The 16538-nt window shown below is 48.3% G+C and overlaps 5 protein-coding genes across 5 annotated transcripts; 3 read left to right on the top strand and 2 right to left on the bottom strand.

Annotated features, from left to right (window-relative positions):
- Window positions 1–1211: 1211 nt before the first annotated feature.
- On the top strand, window positions 1212–3676 carry F5B22DRAFT_175809 (uncharacterized protein). Its single transcript, XM_047969366.1, has 3 exons — window positions 1212–1915; window positions 1973–3180; window positions 3259–3676. Exons 1-3 carry the CDS (start codon window positions 1542–1544, stop codon window positions 3411–3413), a joined length of 1737 nt encoding a protein of 578 aa, XP_047836096.1. The 5' UTR covers window positions 1212–1541; the 3' UTR covers window positions 3414–3676.
- Window positions 3677–4816: 1140 nt separating this feature from the next.
- On the bottom strand, window positions 4817–5515 carry F5B22DRAFT_641878 (uncharacterized protein; the record flags this gene model as incomplete). The annotated part of the gene is made up of 3 exons (XM_047978047.1): window positions 4817–5009; window positions 5238–5289; window positions 5347–5515. The coding sequence occupies 3 exons, from the start codon at window positions 5513–5515 to the stop codon at window positions 4817–4819; spliced, it is 414 nt and encodes a 137-aa protein (XP_047836097.1).
- Window positions 5516–8035: 2520 nt separating this feature from the next.
- Window positions 8036–9362, bottom strand: F5B22DRAFT_587336 (uncharacterized protein). Its single transcript, XM_047973598.1, has one exon. It carries the CDS (start codon window positions 9178–9180, stop codon window positions 8086–8088), a length of 1095 nt encoding a protein of 364 aa, XP_047836098.1. The 5' UTR covers window positions 9181–9362; the 3' UTR covers window positions 8036–8085.
- Window positions 9363–12012: 2650 nt separating this feature from the next.
- Window positions 12013–12576, top strand: F5B22DRAFT_641880 (uncharacterized protein; the record flags this gene model as incomplete). The annotated part of the gene is made up of 3 exons (XM_047978048.1): window positions 12013–12205; window positions 12259–12363; window positions 12419–12576. 3 exons carry the CDS (start codon window positions 12013–12015, stop codon window positions 12574–12576), a joined length of 456 nt encoding a protein of 151 aa, XP_047836099.1.
- A 3-nt stretch (window positions 12577–12579) lies between these two features.
- Window positions 12580–13612, top strand: F5B22DRAFT_175826 (uncharacterized protein). Its single transcript, XM_047969367.1, has one exon. The coding sequence runs from the start codon at window positions 12785–12787 to the stop codon at window positions 13493–13495; it is 711 nt and encodes a 236-aa protein (XP_047836100.1). The 5' UTR covers window positions 12580–12784; the 3' UTR covers window positions 13496–13612.
- The last annotated feature ends 2926 nt before the right edge of the window (window positions 13613–16538 follow it).

A 16538-nucleotide genomic window follows, 5' to 3' on the forward strand; every position in this document is an offset into this window, starting at 1 on the left:
TCGACCAATACCTACTTAGGTATAGTATGTCAGCCCACTTCCTGCCGTTTGCTACACAATTTACCGGCAAATATTGGCCTGTCGGATGCAGATCGGCCTCCCCAGTTTCTCTGGTCTGCTCAGGTCCCTACGTAGTACAGTAAGTAGTCGAGGTAGGTACTTAATAACGTGGCGAAAACGCTCATCTCCACTACGCTCCAAGTGCAAGCTTGGTATAAACGTGCCTTACATAGTAAGAACATGTTCACCGTTAGCTTGACATGTACAGGGTCCCGATCCTGCGAAAACAAGCTTGTCAGAGGTGTTTGTTGAACCCACATAGCCCATCCAGTTCATGTGGAATGTTTGTGCCGCGATTCTAGATCCGCCGTAATACATATGGGGCTAATTCATTCGCTAATTGATACCCGATTTCGTGAGTCTAATGGACTATGGTTTTTTGACTAATGTTCGCGAAGCTCAGCCAATACCGGTCTACATGACACTGATGTTTGTTCTTCTGAGTCCTAGTTGCAAAGACTCGGATAAGAAGGCATGTAGACTCACCCATCAAGCCAGCCGCTTATGTCTGGAAGTGGGGGTATCATGCCAAGCTGCACGTTGACGCTGTCGTTTCCGATGCTGCCGCTATAGGCCGATGTCACTACAGGTCGATGTCGCCATCTCGGGGCTATTATCCTTGTATGGCACACGCTGCTGTAGGATTGGATATGATTCAGCTTCCCTTGTTTTAATAGCAATTACTGTTCAATCAATTCTGTCTAAAATGAGGCGTTTATGTCTTTCCGATCTACCCGGTCTGTGTAGGGACAATTCCGCCTCGTGTCCGACGAGCCACTCGGAATCTTTCTCTATATATGCAATTCTGCTAGGATTCTAGCGCCATACGGCTACAGATAATGGTAAATGTTTCGTCGCATACATCTCCAATAGGGTAAATTGCGGCTACTCTTCAGTCTAGGCGTCTAGGGACATGTATCAGAGGCTCTGCGGCGTGTGACTTGTCTAGCTACACCATCATAAGGTCGAGAACCGCTCTGATCACCATGCCTCGAAACACTTGTGCATCAAGACAGACGCCAGAGAACGCCGATTCCATGGCGCAGGTCTCCAGTCTATAGAGTCGGCGATTCAAGTTTCAACACGTCGTGCATCTGCACATTGAACTTTGTGGCGTTTCGGTCATGATTCTAGTGCGGGGTATGTATGGGAAATGCATATGATATCACGATAATACATATATTGGGAGTTGCAACATACGCCACTTCGATCTGGACGCATTCCGAGAGACCTACTCGACCTATCAATCATCCAAGCTGATCAACTCACATGCTGCAATGGTGTAGAATAGAGTTGGTTCATGAACCGATGTTATGCCCGAGATGATATCTCGTCTGCAGCATCTTGCCACAGCCTATATATGATGGCTGAGATACTGTAGGAGGGTGGTGTCATCTTGGCGTTTGAAATCAATATAATTCCTAGCGTACTCACCGTTTTCTGCACGAACATGGACCAGAGTATTCCACCATCCAATACTCATGATGGCAGTCTTCAAGTTGAATATCATTCTCAGCTTAGCAGTTCTGAGCATAGCTTTTGCTCTCGAACATGGTCAGACAAATCAGCATCGTCTCGGGCCAGAAAAGATCCCCGTCCATGAGATCCCTAGCTTCGGCAGTCATAGATATCGTTGCGATCAATCTCATGCACTAGACCCTTCCGACGACGGGTTACTAAGCTCACAAGATGTGTTCTCCGGTTTAGATGCAATTGATACTCTTGTCAAACGCCACCGACCACTTGTCCAGATCCCCTCAATTTGCTATGATGATCTTGGGGACGTTGATGACGATAAAAGATGGGAACCCTTCAATAAGATTCCCAATGTCTTGAAAGAATCATACCCGAACATGTAAGCACGCATCGTAACCGTAGCCGAAAGATGAAAGCTAACGAATCCGGGTCATAGACATGAGATCGCCACGATTGAGATAGTGAACAAATTCGGACTCGTCTACCAAATCTTCGGCTCCGATGAAGGACTAGCTCCAATACTTCTGACTGCACATCAAGATGTCGTACCTGTTGAAGAAGCGACTATAGATCGGTGGGGATATCCACCGTTTGACGCATTCTACAACGAGACGGATGGATTTCTCTGGGGTCGTGGCGCATCTGACGACAAATCCAGAATTACAGCTTTAATGTCTGCCATGGAAGCACTTCTTTCCCAGAAAGACTATGAACCTCGCCGCTCTGTCATCTTCGCTTTCGGTTTCGATGAGGAATGCTCTGGCTATCGTGGAGCCGGTGAGATTGCGAAGTATTTGGAGGAGCAGCACGGTGAAGGTGGTTTCGCCGTAATTCTCGACGAGGGCGGCGCGGGCTTGCAGAACTTGGACGATACCCTATATGCCCTTCCCGGCGTGTATGAGAAGGGTTATCTGGATGTTTGGTTTGATCTAGATGTGATCGGGGGGCATAGTTCCGTGCCTCCCCCGCATACCGCCATCGGAATGATATCGGAGATCGTCACTGGTCTGGAATCCAGTCCGTTTGAGCCCAAAATCATGTGGGAGAGTCCTGTACATCAAGCTCTGATCTGCTTGGCGCGCTATTCGCCTTACGCCCTTCCCGACCTTACCAACATCATCTACCATGGCGATCTTGACGCAGCCGCTCATTACTTGGCATATGCATCGTCTAACACACAGTACTTCATCCAAACATCCCAGGCGGTTGACTGGATTGCTGGGGGAGAAAAGATTAACTCTCTACCCGAATTTGTGACCTTGGGAGTCAATCATCGAATTGCACCACAGGACACCATCGGCAGTGTTCAATATCGTGTGGCAAAGTTGGCTGAGCGTGTTGCAAGAAAATATTCACTTCAGTTACGAGCTTTTGAGGATGATGACGACTATAGGAGGTATCTTGCTGCTGAAGGGATCTCATCCGAGGATGACAAGGCACATCATCAATGGAAACCAACCTACAATGGCACACTCACTTTACGATCCGGAAAGAAATCCCACGTCACACCACAGACTCCTACCAGCGGGCCGATATGGGATATATTCGCCGGTACAGTGCGTCATACGTTTGCTAAAGAAGCCTCACGCGTCATTGCGGCCCCAGGGGCCATGACAGCCAATACTGATTCTCGCCATTACCTTAGTAAGTGCTTGACGAACACACTACCTGTATAACCAGGTATGAAGTATGAAGGGGTAGACTGACTTTAGAATGATGCAGACCTATCAAAACATATCTACAGATGGAGTCCCGGAAGTCTTGCATCGTTTGGCAATATCCATACCATCAATGAGCGTGTTCAGCTAGGTGAGCTGTCGAATATGGCCAAGTTTTACTACGATTTCATTCGGAATTTCGATCAGGCAGATATTTAGGACTCCTGATCTTGGAAGAAGAGCGAGCGTATTGACGGGTGGTATGGGAAGGGCTTGCGTATGTGGGATATAACTCTAGTCACGATGTGGAAGACAGTGACATGTTGTTAAAACAGGGGGTTTCGGAGGTGTAGCTAGGTAGGGCTTAGCTATCTGTAGCGGCCCCTATTGCTGCTATTGCTTCTACCTACCTAGGTAGGTATTGCTGGGGTAGGTACTTGAGTATGAATAGTAACCATTAATTTACATTCTTTGCATGGCCGCGCTTCGAGGGGTAATTAAAAATGAAAGGTGAAGAATGAATTTCTCCACCGTAACGAGGTGTAAGACTTCCTCAAGATGCGGAGAATGTCATCAGCGTCGACAGTATTCCACGTTTGATGTTGCCTTTACCTAGTATTGGTTTTCGTAGGAGGTGGAGTGTACAAGAATTAAGTGTTCCCTTTCCCAGTGCGAGTCATTAAGCATCTTAGGCTTGTGTTCTGACTTGCTGTTGTTGAGATCAAGATTCATAGAGTCAAGATCTCATCATCGTGATGAAGTGGATGTAGTGTGTGTAGCGAGTGTAACGGGTGCAGAGAGTGTAACGGATGTAGCGGGAGTACGAGTGTAACGGGCGTCGCGGCTTATCGTGTCTAGGTCTGATAATGAAATAGGTATTGTACTTTGAGTGCTACACTGGGAAGGACTGCCTCAATCGATTCCGCGGGCACGGGTACAGTAGGTAATTAGTAGATAGGTACAAAGCGCAGAATCTCTACAAGGTCCATAGCTCATCAAAGTCAAATCAGATTCAATTCTAGTCACACATTCACAAATGTAGGTAGTCATTGGAACATATCGAATAACGAATTAGGTCAATTGTTATCAGAAGAAACATGAGGTCTTTACCCAAGCCCCCTTTCTATCCTACATCTCCTATTCTTCCTCCTAAAGCACTAGAGGCTCTTCATCTGACGGGATAGCTGCTGGGAATCAAGAAGGAGACTAGGTTATCACTTGCTCAGTCTAGGTTGTCGAACTTTCACCGTCTGCAAGATTGAATTGTCCGAGATGCTTCGCAACATCCTCGAGAACAGAATTGGCGACATCTTCGACAAAAGAATTGACAATTGGGTCTATGCGGGCAACTTACTCTCCATGGTGGCCGGTGATAGCATCTGGGCCTGCCTAGCATAGAATAGGAGATAGGTTCGATCTGGGTCATTCGCATCTCCGATATTCCATTGTGTGCCCACGTAGTGCTTGAGAGCCTGTGGAAGCGAAAGTGGTTGACCTGTCACACTGTAGAGTCGAATGCGATCGACATCTTTAGGCTTGCCTGAGCATAATGCACAGCGGACGACTGCAACGAGCATATAGCGGATGCCTTCGTCATCCAACTCTGGCGCAACCCTCATCATTCAGCCATAGCCATCCTTGACCTCATCCTTCATTCTGCGCGGCCTCACCTGAATCTCACGGAGATCTCGGTACGTTGCGGGAGGCTTGGAGTCGGTAGTATGCTTGTATTCGACTCGGATGATGGCCGGATCGTCGAAGAGCTCAGTGTACTCGTCCCCAGTCTCTGAATCCACGCTATACTCGAACATGCTGCTGATATAGGCATACAGGTGGTCTGTGCTGTCCCATTCCACCAGACTTTCCTCCACGACGTTCTCCTGGTTCTTGATGACTGTCCAATCTGTCCCTCCCCGGGGTCGTCCGAGGACGGTTAGGTAGAATAGTCAGAAGGGTTTCCTGACCCAGAATGAATCCCACATGTCGGGTCTCTCGAATAGCTCACGAACGGTAATCTTGCCATGTGGATCATCTCTGACCTACATCTCGTATCGGAGGATAGACTGTGTTACGGTGGTCGATGGGTCTTCGAAGTCTGTCCAAATCAATCAGAATAGTGGATGGGCTCGTTCTTGTTCGGCGATTTTCTCACCCTTGCGAAAGTCGGAGTGTACCATGCTGTACAGGTATCGAAGAACAACGACTGCCGCGTCGAAGTTTTGATTGAATCGACCTTGCCGAAGCGTCCATAGGATGGAGCCTGTTTTGCATTTTTCGGAATGTCGCGGGTATGTATGCTGAAGCACGAAGTTTTGAGCCATTTCACTGTCCGCATACTTCTGTCGTAAATCACCAAGGTTGGCATAGAGGCCCTGGGGGATTTAAGAAGTCATGATGAGTGGTGGGAGATTCAGATACGATGTGTTGGGAAGACTTCAACCTGACGGATGGTGTTGATCTTCGTCCCGAGTGACTAGATATCTATGTAGGTAGCGAAGTAGACACATGGAGACAGCATGTGACGACATAGATCAAAATGGAAGAGTGAAGACGACTATCTGATGTTTTTACAAGAAATCTACTCAAGTACTTGTGATTGAGCCAGTTGGTGGCATCTGTTAAGGGAACTTGCCGCACCTTCCCACCACCACACACACACACACACACACACGCAATCCACCATCTCTACCTTTGCGTCCCTCTCAGGTCCAGTTATTCCACTACCGCCATCATCTAACTGAACAAGATGGAGGACTTCTGTTGAGGCTATTTGCTCGAGCATGAGCAAAGACATCGCAATGATGTTCTAGCAGCTCGAGAGACGTAAGTTTAATGCGACTGCGGTACTCACTAAACTATTTGATAACGGCACTATACAAGCCATTGCGTCAATTTGGCCCTCGACCATAAGAATAACGGTACGTACCCTCTTCTATCGGCTGAGTACTAGCATTGGTTAGAGGATCATGCATGGATTGCAATACGTGAGTTTGATAAATCCCAACGTCCAATGTCTAACCCCAACATCTGTTTAGTGAAGATGATGTTTAATACAAGATGGTTCCAATTGACCAAGTCTCAAGAAGTTCAGCGCCACTTACAACCGTGTCTATCTGCAGGAGTACTTCAAAAAGACCGATAGCGACAAGAAACACCAAGACGGCTGCTCCGACCGATACCGACATAAATACCAAGATGCCTACTTTGACCGTTAACACCTTTCTAGTTACCGATGCTGACATCGCCAACGACACGAAGATCACAGCCAGGCGCGACAAACTCGGATGGACGTCGATCTTTAGGTGACCGCCTATGGAACCCGGGCTACAATACGGACGTCGACCCCCGCCGTCGCATCCCTTGACAAAAGCGAGCGCTGTCACTCACGCTGGTACTCAAACTGACACTCGACCTGTTACTCCGGTGTGTACAGGCTTCATTCCAGGCTAGCTTGGAGACAGGTTTTCAGGCACGTCGCAGCGTAGATCATCAGACCCGCCACCGCCGCCAGAGCCAAACCATCGCGACGGAAATGCGACGACCTGCTAGAGGGATGAGAATATTGGCCGAGAAGGACAATTAGATTAAGCATGTGATGGGAGGCCTTTATTGCCAGGTTTTTGATGATTCCATACGCTCCTGAGTCGTCCCGAGTCCATATAGTCCTCCTTATAGTAATCTTTAATGAAAGCATTGGTTCTTAGCCGAAGATTCGCATTGAAGGCTTTCCACCAGTTACGCTAATTTAGATCTGCTTACGATTCTTACCACTTCAAGTGATGGCCGCAGGCAGATCTAGACCCCCAGTAGGGCACTAAACCCCACTGGAATCCAGCCCCTATCAGCCCTATAGTACCGACCCGGGGGGATCGATCTACCTAAGATGCACTGTAGATTATGCTGTAGATCCCCGGTCGCATCATGTCACAATCTTCCTCTATGCTCCTTATGACCCTCACATACCTTCATTGCCTCATTCGACGTACATGTTCAATTCAGCGGAATTCCAACTAAAATCAAGCATTCGCTCAGCTAGATTTCCGTTCATGTGAAGTCGATATTGAAGTTCAAGATCGAAACGCGAATCCTAGCTCATGCAATGACTATAGACCGAGCAATCCCAACGATCCGATCAAGCCATCGTAGCAATTCTCCCCATATCAGCGGACCGACCCTACCGACGCAACCAAAGTTAACCTCGATGATCGAGGAAATCGACCGACCCAACGCGAAATAATGATGTCGTTAGCAACCTAAGGAATGCGGCATGGTAGGGCATGGACCCAATGCAAGAGATCTATTGAAAGCGCGATTATCCCATTACACCCTTATTAGAACTATATGCTGTATGCTGTAGAGTGCCGAGACAATTTCAATTAAACTCTATTACGTGAATCAAGTGTCACGTCACATTAGGGATGAGGAACATTTAGTCTGAAGGTTTTAGTTCTATTGGGGTCTAGTTCAAGAAGAAGAAAATGCCCAGCTAGACCTCGCAACATATCAATTGCCCATCTTCTCTAGGGTCCTGCATCATGTCGAAGCTGTTCAACGACCGTTCCCTAGACCCTAAGATCAAGGAGGGCTTGAGTGATGTTATTCACCGAATCCTCTTCCTCAAACACCCTCCGTTTCTACCATCGCCTCTGTTTACCCTTCAACTGCTTTAGTGGTCTACAGGGACTCGCCTAGCTACTGTAGTCCCCAGTAGCGGGATACCTGGTACTGTAGATCTACCCGAGATGCACTAACCTTTACTGGAGAGTTGAGATAGGTACCTAAGCTAGGGTGGACAAACAAAACCACCAACGTTAGTCCCAAAAACATCTTAAGATGTCAAAGTACTTGTTATCTGTCATATCTATTACCATATCTATTATCTATCATATTATCATCCAATTTCAGTCGAAATGGACTGAGATGGTAAGGTATTCACTCGAAACACTAATACAATGCCACTTGTGAAGTGGGCATTGAGAGCTTCGTCATCGGCGGCGGCGCCCATGACCACGTCACCTGCGTCGGGTGCCGGGCCATCTTGGGCTCCCATCGGCTCGTCGTCGTCGTCGTCGTCCTCACCCTCACCCTCGCCCTCCTCGAGCTGCCTTTGCGCGCCCTTCTTCTTACGTCGAGAAAAGCCATGGGGCTTGAACCCATGACCGAAGGGAGTATGAGAGAAATGGTCATTTCTCTCTGGCTCACGAGGAGCAAAGGCTGACAAATCCAGAGGATCGCCATTGGGAGCTGGGAGTTCCGGCAACTCAGAGGTGACCTCATCATTATTGAACCCCAGATATTGTTGGGCCCGGCGGTCGTGCGTTGCCAGGCGCTTCTTGGGGTATATGTTCCACCGCAAAAATACTTTTTGGCCAGGAGCAATCTTCTGGTCTTCCCGAAAGTACTTGGTCATAACGTCGACAATGTCGTCGTCACCAGAGAAGGTCATATAGCCCGACTGCTTAACCGCCATATCATGAGCGGGGTTGATGCGGTCAAACATGCCGCGAATGTTTCCCTCTGGGGTGAGGTCAATACCAGCCTGCCCATAATTGAGCAGGTAGGTGTTCTCCGGAGGGACAACAAGAGAATTGTTTGCTGAGGCAGTAAGGTTACTACCACCAGCAAGAGCAGCGGGACCAACAGGACTAGCAGGGGGAGCAGGGGGAGCATCACGACCACCACCACCGCCACGAGCAGCAGGGGCAGCGTTGCTACCACGTCCTCCTCCACGACCACCACGACCACCACGACCACCACGACCACCACGACCACCGAAGCCACCAAAACCACCACGACCACCGTGACGATGGCGACGGCGACGACGACGGCGACCGGCCCGATTACGGGGTCGGCCAACACTCCCGACGATGTCGTCGAGAGCTCGGTCGAGCGAGGGCGGAAGAGGGCGCTTCCCACCACCACCATCACCAGAGCCACCAGGACCACCGCTAGGACCACCACCACCACCAGGAGCAGGGGTCGACATCTTTGATGTCGAAGTAGAAGAAGAAGAAAAAGAAGAAAGAAGGGATGCTGCTGCTGTTGCTGTTGCTGCTGTTGGCGACGATGAAGAAGAGAAGTTCAAATGACCAACTTACGCGATTGTGCACCCTCGACCTTTGGACATTTGCGGGGCGGTCCCACTTTATTCTCTACAAAATACCTAGGTACTCAATTCTATGTGCATCAATCTATATTTTACTCCAGTGCTCATAGGTAACTTTCCTACAATTCACGGACTCCCCATGAAGATCAATTGAGGTTAAAATGACTTTGTACTAGTGAAACTAAAATTTTAAGCCGCTTACATCTTTTGCCATTTTCGGAAATTCCCCAAGACATCATTGGACGCCCTGTAGGTGGAGAATAGCCTTAAGGTTGTCTGTACCCTGTCCGTCATTCCACGTCGAGGTCGAGGTCTACCAAGGAAAACCGTCCGAGGTCCCGAAGTCGGCGGTATTGTGTCGGGTCCCGCTGGCCCTACCCAGCAGCAAGAGGAGGAGGAGGTCGTCAACAATGTGGAGGAGCGGGATGGTAAGGATGGCGAAGATGAAGAAGATGAGGAGACGCCTTCATCCCGTTGCTAGCTTCAGCATTACGGAGATCTAATCTCCCTTTGAATCATACGAAAGTTGCGAATATCGGGCACTGACGCTACAATAAAGCTTTACATTGCTATACTACTAGGTGACATGCAACTGGATGTTTCAACGAAAAGTACCGCACCTCATAATGTGTTTCTGTTACTAGACAGCATGGGCGACCCTGTCACTGCTACCACGATGCGACAGTTGCAGTGGTGGAATTAGTGGTGGCCGCCTCTGTACCCGACAATGTGGTAATGGGATCTAGGATCTTCAGGGCACCCGGAATAAGTATAGGTAGGTATCTTAGTGCATTTAGTAGGTACTGATTCCACTACAATTACGCATACCTGGTCCAACCTAAATTCCAAGCAACCCATCGAGAGATCTTTCAAAGAGCTGGCAATCGAAGCTATTGATACTGATACTTTTGATACTGCTACTGATGCTGTGGTTTGGCTGCCGAGGCTAGTGCCGTTCATGTTTATGCCGCTACATACCTAGGTAGTGTCGCTTCAGTGACTAAGTAGGGAACGTCTTGTGCCGAGCCCCGACTATTCATTATAGACTACCGGTACACTACATACTCTGTACCTAGCCGGGAGGACTCCCGATGCCTTGGTTCTCAATTGGTTATATGATAGCGCTGTGCCTACCTAACGAGACGTTTCGTGGATACTTCAAGTTTATTCCCTACGTGCTTGCCAGAGTGCCTATATCGTAGGTACCTAAGGTAGCTACCTAGAAATTAAGAGAGATGTGGTAAGGTTAGTGGCCAGCGTGGCTAACCCGCTATTCTTATAGGCCCTTGCTTCTGTTTACGACCCCAAGGGATGGCGCGGGCGGGTACTCAAGTAAGTAGGTACCTACCTAAGTACCTACCTAGGTAAAGCAGCACCCCATAGCTCACTGCTTTTCTCCTCAACACCATCATATTCCACTACCTTGTCATCAAGTTACGAGATGTACAGAAAGACTCTCATCGTTTCCCGTAGGCCAAAATGTCAGAAATGAGAGTATTCAGACCCGTTCTGGCTATTTACATTCAATTACTTTATTCCTGATCTCCCAACACGCCCCCGGCTGGAGTGGCTGATCATTGGCATACCGTATTACCTATGAGGAGGACAGCAGGAGTTGTCAACCACACTGTAAGTACACCATGGAGACCAGCAAGCAATAACAACTAATCTCCGAGGTCACTTGATCAGCCCGGGCTGTTGTACTGATGTTGAACGGATGTTTAGAGTGCATCTGTCACGGAATGACATAAGGAGTGCAGTACTATGCCACTACGCCACCAAAAGGTAACGACGAGTTATCAAGTCGAAGGCTTGACGTCTCTGCACTCACTATATAGTACTGTACTGTGACAGCATCTTCGTCGGAGACCCAAAACAACTGCCACCTACCATCCTTTCACACTCAGCTGCTCGTTATAGTTGCGACCAGAGTCCTTTCGGGCATAGCATAACATTCCCAATGACATTCACCTGCTTGATACTCGGTATTGTATGCACCCGAGATCTGCTGATGAACAAGAGTTCGAGGCATTCAGTAAGTTTTCATTGTTAGGCCGTACACTCAATCTTTCCTGAATCCTGACACGGGACTGACTATGATGAGTCATACTAGAAACGAAGCTCCTCTCCATATATTTCCCAACACAACACAACACAACACAATCGACCTTTGTGCCTCCCGCATCCTGTTATACGGAGAAGGCGAAAGAGGGCCGACTCGGTTAGCAGTAGCCAGGTAAACTATCACTCCATTCTGATCAGTGGGAATCAAACCACTAACTACATTGGCACGCAGTCCTTGCAACCCCACGAAGTACAACGAGAGAAGTTCCAATCGTCTTTTAGCCATCATACAAAAGGGCCCGGTGGTCTGATGGGGTTTAAACTGCATAGTCCGGCGTTACCCAGCATCACGTTATGACTTACCATGGAGTTCTTCATCTTGTCATCATGACAGGTCGAGACCAGTCCAGTAGACCCAAGCACTCTAGCGAGAGTCTTGGTAAACTTGGCCATATCAAATTCCAACTGCAAACAACGCAAAGCATATGCTTTGACAGCCCACGGGCGGTTGATAGCAGAATTCGGAATTTTCATCAACTCAGCTCAATTTTGGAATTCTTCCTATAATTATTACACCGGGTGCTATACATTGCACAAGGCATGGACTTCTGCCAGCGTACCAATACAATTTGGAACTGTACGAATTTCATGTCGAAAGCGTCTGATCGCCAGAAACTGTTCCGTGTTCTCAAACGAGGGAACTATTCATGTTCGACGGAATTTTTGATTGTCTTGGACAAACTGTTCCGAGACGCGGCCATCGAGATCAACACCGATGGCAAGATTGTGAATATCTCGGGCAAGCCACTAGAAGGTATGCTGATACCTTGCGATCTTCTCGGTAAGGGCTCCAATTATCCCAGGTGATGTTCAAAGACTCTAACTGGGAGATAGATATCACTGTTACCGCATGTGCTTCCACTGAGATACTTGACGCGATCAAGAAGCCTATTAATGGCCTCATATGGAGAACAGAGTCAGAAGAGTGTATACTGCAAAGTAGGGAATGATAGCCAAGGATGTGAAGTTATGATGCTAGGCTCAACGATCCCAGCACTGACTCAAGCGGGACTTTTTCCTACTCCGGAGTCTGAGAAATTCACTGGCAGTATTGCACAATTGAAGGAAAAGATCAAGACGATTCCATATGTCGGCAAGGAGTGCCACATATGTCGCATGAAGGCTGCAATCTTGGCTTTCGAGACTTCGTGATAGTCTGTAGGATATTCGTGTCCTGCAGCTTACTCATGAACTCTCATAGAGAACAGCCAAGAGGGTGTATAGGATGACGTGAAGATGGCGAGCGGCCCAAAGACCTAGAGAGTATGCGTGGCTTAAGGAAGCTTTGGGATAGAGAAGGACGGCGAGGGAGCTCCAAGAGGAGTTCGAGCGGCGAAAGCTCGGGGGAAGCGCAGGGGGGATGTGGCGAAAGCTTCATGAACGGTTCAAGAAAGCCGTGGGGAGAATGGAAAGGGAATTTCAGGAGTTTGAGTCTCTCAAACCCGCCAGATGGCATTGGACAATGAAGGTGCCCTTCATTAACCAAACAATCCCTTGCACTCTGACCACCATCTCGGAAGCTGAGGCTTCTGGTACTGGATTGTGCCGAGATATCGATTTGCAAGTCGTTATCACAACTTCCGAGACTTACCCACTGACCAAACAGTGCCTTGCACTTTGGCCACCATCACTTGTCAGAGTATTGAAGCGCCAGAACTCGAAACGACCCACTGCTTCCAGCAGTATCCCTACACTTCCCTTGAGTAGTTCAGCTCGAAACCCAGTTACCTGGTCACTCCTGAAGGTGGCTTTGGTTCGCCTCCGGGAGGTCACTGAAGCAGAAGATGAAGCGGAGGCCACTGGGACAAAATTCCATCGAGACACTGATTTGCAAGTCATTGTCAAGACGATCGACATTAACCCCATCATCTACTTGGCCTGTGCGTCTGCGCTTGCTTGTGCCTCTGTGGTTTGGCGTACTATGTTATATCATGACGATATTATTACATATGCAGATGGCGCCAAGGGAGATTTCAAAAGAGGTCAAGTCCAAGCAATAAGGCTTGACGGCGACCCAGAAGCCATTGGGCTTCTTTCACATTATTCACTACGAATTCAACCATGTTCCTGAATGTCCTACGCTTGATCGACTTTTCGATCTAGAAAATTGCTTTCCAGTTTAGATGCACCCATATTCTACCCTTGGGTTGACCAGTGGACTACACAGCTGTCTAAATACGCTGTTGAAGATCACTGTTATTCGGAATGCGATAAAGCTCTATAGTCTACCACGGCTCCATTTCCCGCTATCCCTCTACTTGCTGACCCCTTTTCTCGCCTCCTCTGCATGTACAAACATCATAAACGCAACGGAAACCGGTCTAATTTCCATTCTTCTATTCCCCGGACTCCCCGTGTCACGGAACTAACGAAGCCTACTTTCCGATATACAGCACGGACCAAGGAACACTGCATATAATACTGAGAAGAGGAATAAGGGGCGGGAATTAGAACCTCCTTGTGCAATAATAACAGAACAGTTACCTGCAACCATAGCCGGGCAGTACTGTGACACCCCGGGACCACGGTGACCAATGCGTCATCAGGGTATGTATCATACATGGTAACCAATCCCTCGCACATTTTCGTTAATGAACAGCAGACGTTCCAAATATCATATCGCCCAACTCTCAGTATCCTCAGGTTATGTTGAAGTGGACTCACATACCAAAGATATCTTCTTCCAACGCCCCGAGCAGACCTTTCCTCCCACAACGACAACAAGTATTTGTGCCGGAAATAACCCCATCCCAACTGCATAAGTCCTTGACCAATCAACTCCTTCTCGGCTGTTGGTGGCTTGACTTGACTCTATATACAATTGATTTGCCAGCCCAGACCGCCTAGGTCTCTGGGGTCTGTTTCAAGAAGTGAAGTCTGTATAACCTCACTTTCCAATATTGCCCAATATTGCCTGCATGTCTTGGAAGGTCATGAACAGCCTGCAAAGGTCCTTCGTACGGCCGAAGTGCAAGGCGAACTGCATATTCAGCTAGCACAGAGGTTGCACGTGTAACACCCAACACGGCTGTCAACACGCTCGATGACCTCGCCGCCATCAAGAAGCGTATCACGATCATCGAAAACTTCCTCGACCAGGTCAGCAATAAGCTTGACATTATTATGGACACGATCATTACTATTCGCGAAGGGGTTGATGCCATGCGAGACAATGCAACATGAGTGCCAATGAACCTCTTACTCCTCAGGTGAAAGAAGAAGAGGACGATGGCCTCGGGGCGCACTCTGCTGGAGGGAGTGGCCAGCAGTGAAGGGGACAACTACGAGCCATTAGATTTGGAGAAGGAGGACTAGGGTAGATTGGAGGAAGTCCTCGATGGACTTGGATGAAGTGCTTGTGACACTTGACTTGAACTTCCCTTTTCCGACGCAGATGAGAATTGAATTGATTGATATTACCTGCACTTAAGTACCTGGTCCCTATCCTGTAGACGCAAGGCCCTCTTCAATTCACGTAATTAAAGTCAAGATTCGTAGATATGCCACACATGCGTAGAGTAGAAATGCCCACGGCTAGAATATGATATGTAGTGCAGTAGTGAAATGTACTGTTAAGCGAAGCGCTCTACCTAACTCTCTCCTGGCACTTCACCTACAAACCTTGAATGAGTCAGACATGATTGTCCGCCTGTCTGAGAGGTGTAACACCACTGGTAAGCCGGATACCTAGGTACGCTTTGCGGATTCGAACACATTGAAGTTTCTACGGACTATAGTGCTTCGAGCGAGTATGAGATCGGTGCGCTGGGGATTGGCGTCTATCTGGATTTATCTTACCTTGATGGAGTCTAGCACCAACTCCCACAATGTCGAAGATCCTGTCGCCGGGCTGGGCCAAAGCGATTACCAGCATCATTATGCTTAGGAAAGAATCTTCATCTCGAAACTCCTAAACTCCTTTTCCATTCCGCTTTAGATGAATTGAAGTTAAGTAGTAGTCTGAGGTAGATCTGGAGTCCGGTAGGCACTGACCCCACTGTAATTAAGCACTATCAGCCCTATGAAGTATGCCTAGGTTAGTACCGTAGGTACCGATCAGGGGAGATCGATCTATCTGTAGATCTCCGGTCGCATCATGTCATAGTTTTCCTGTCCTTCACACACCACCATTGCTTATTCGACGTATCTGCACAACTCAGTGGAATACTACATCAACATGTGCCACCAGACCACTAGCCGCCCACTATCGCCGTCAACTTATCACCTGCTCTACGTAATCAAGGAACGGCATAGACAGTCATGCCCACTGCTTTACATGATGTATTGAGAGCTAGGTCATTCCCCTTCATGTTGTGTCCGTAGCTGTTCATGATGCTCAACATCGAGGTTCTAGATCGAGACACGAATTCTAACCCATCCACACGGATATGATTGATAATTAGGCTACCGAGTAACCTTTACCTTGCGCCGCACTTCGAGCCGCTGTCCCGAGACAATTAACCGAACAGTCCCAGCGATCTGACCAAATAACCGTGCCATCCCAGCAGCCCTACCGATCCCAGCAGACCGACCCTGGCGTCTGAGCCCAACCGACCAATCCCACTGATGCCACGCACTGTTAGTGACACGGCCAATATCCACCGACAATGATAGTTACCGGTAGCAAGAGTAGCTTCGACAGTAGCAGCGTTTGACATAGCACGACTAATCGAAAGACCTGTCAAGATGAGGTGGAAGATGATTTAAACTGTCGAACCCATTCTCTACGTCCACAACCACAGCCACGACCACCGCGTCCGCTGCCCCAATCGCCGCCCGATACACCACCACCAAAAAGGAGTTGACGTCGGTGTTTTGAAGGTGAAAGAGAAGGTGATGGTGTTAGATACTAAGGATGGTGGAGATGATACACTTAGGTGGAATTAGACTTCACACGTCTATCCAAGTCATTGCGCATACTTTCCGATCAGAGGATTTGGCCTCGCACGTATCAAACATCACCTGGTCAAGTTCAATTCGAGACATTGACTTCATCTCAGTGATACTAAATTTAGATCTATTAGGGTTAGGGTTAGGGTTAGGGTTAGGGTTAGGGTTAGGGTTAGGGTTAGGGTTAGGGTTAGGGTTAGGGTTAGGGTTAGGGTTAGGGTTAG

The sequence above is a fragment of the Xylaria bambusicola genome (genome assembly GCF_022495145.1).
Source record: "Xylaria bambusicola strain CBS 139988 unplaced genomic scaffold F5B22scaffold_2, whole genome shotgun sequence".
NCBI lineage: Eukaryota > Fungi > Ascomycota > Sordariomycetes > Xylariales > Xylariaceae > Xylaria > Xylaria bambusicola.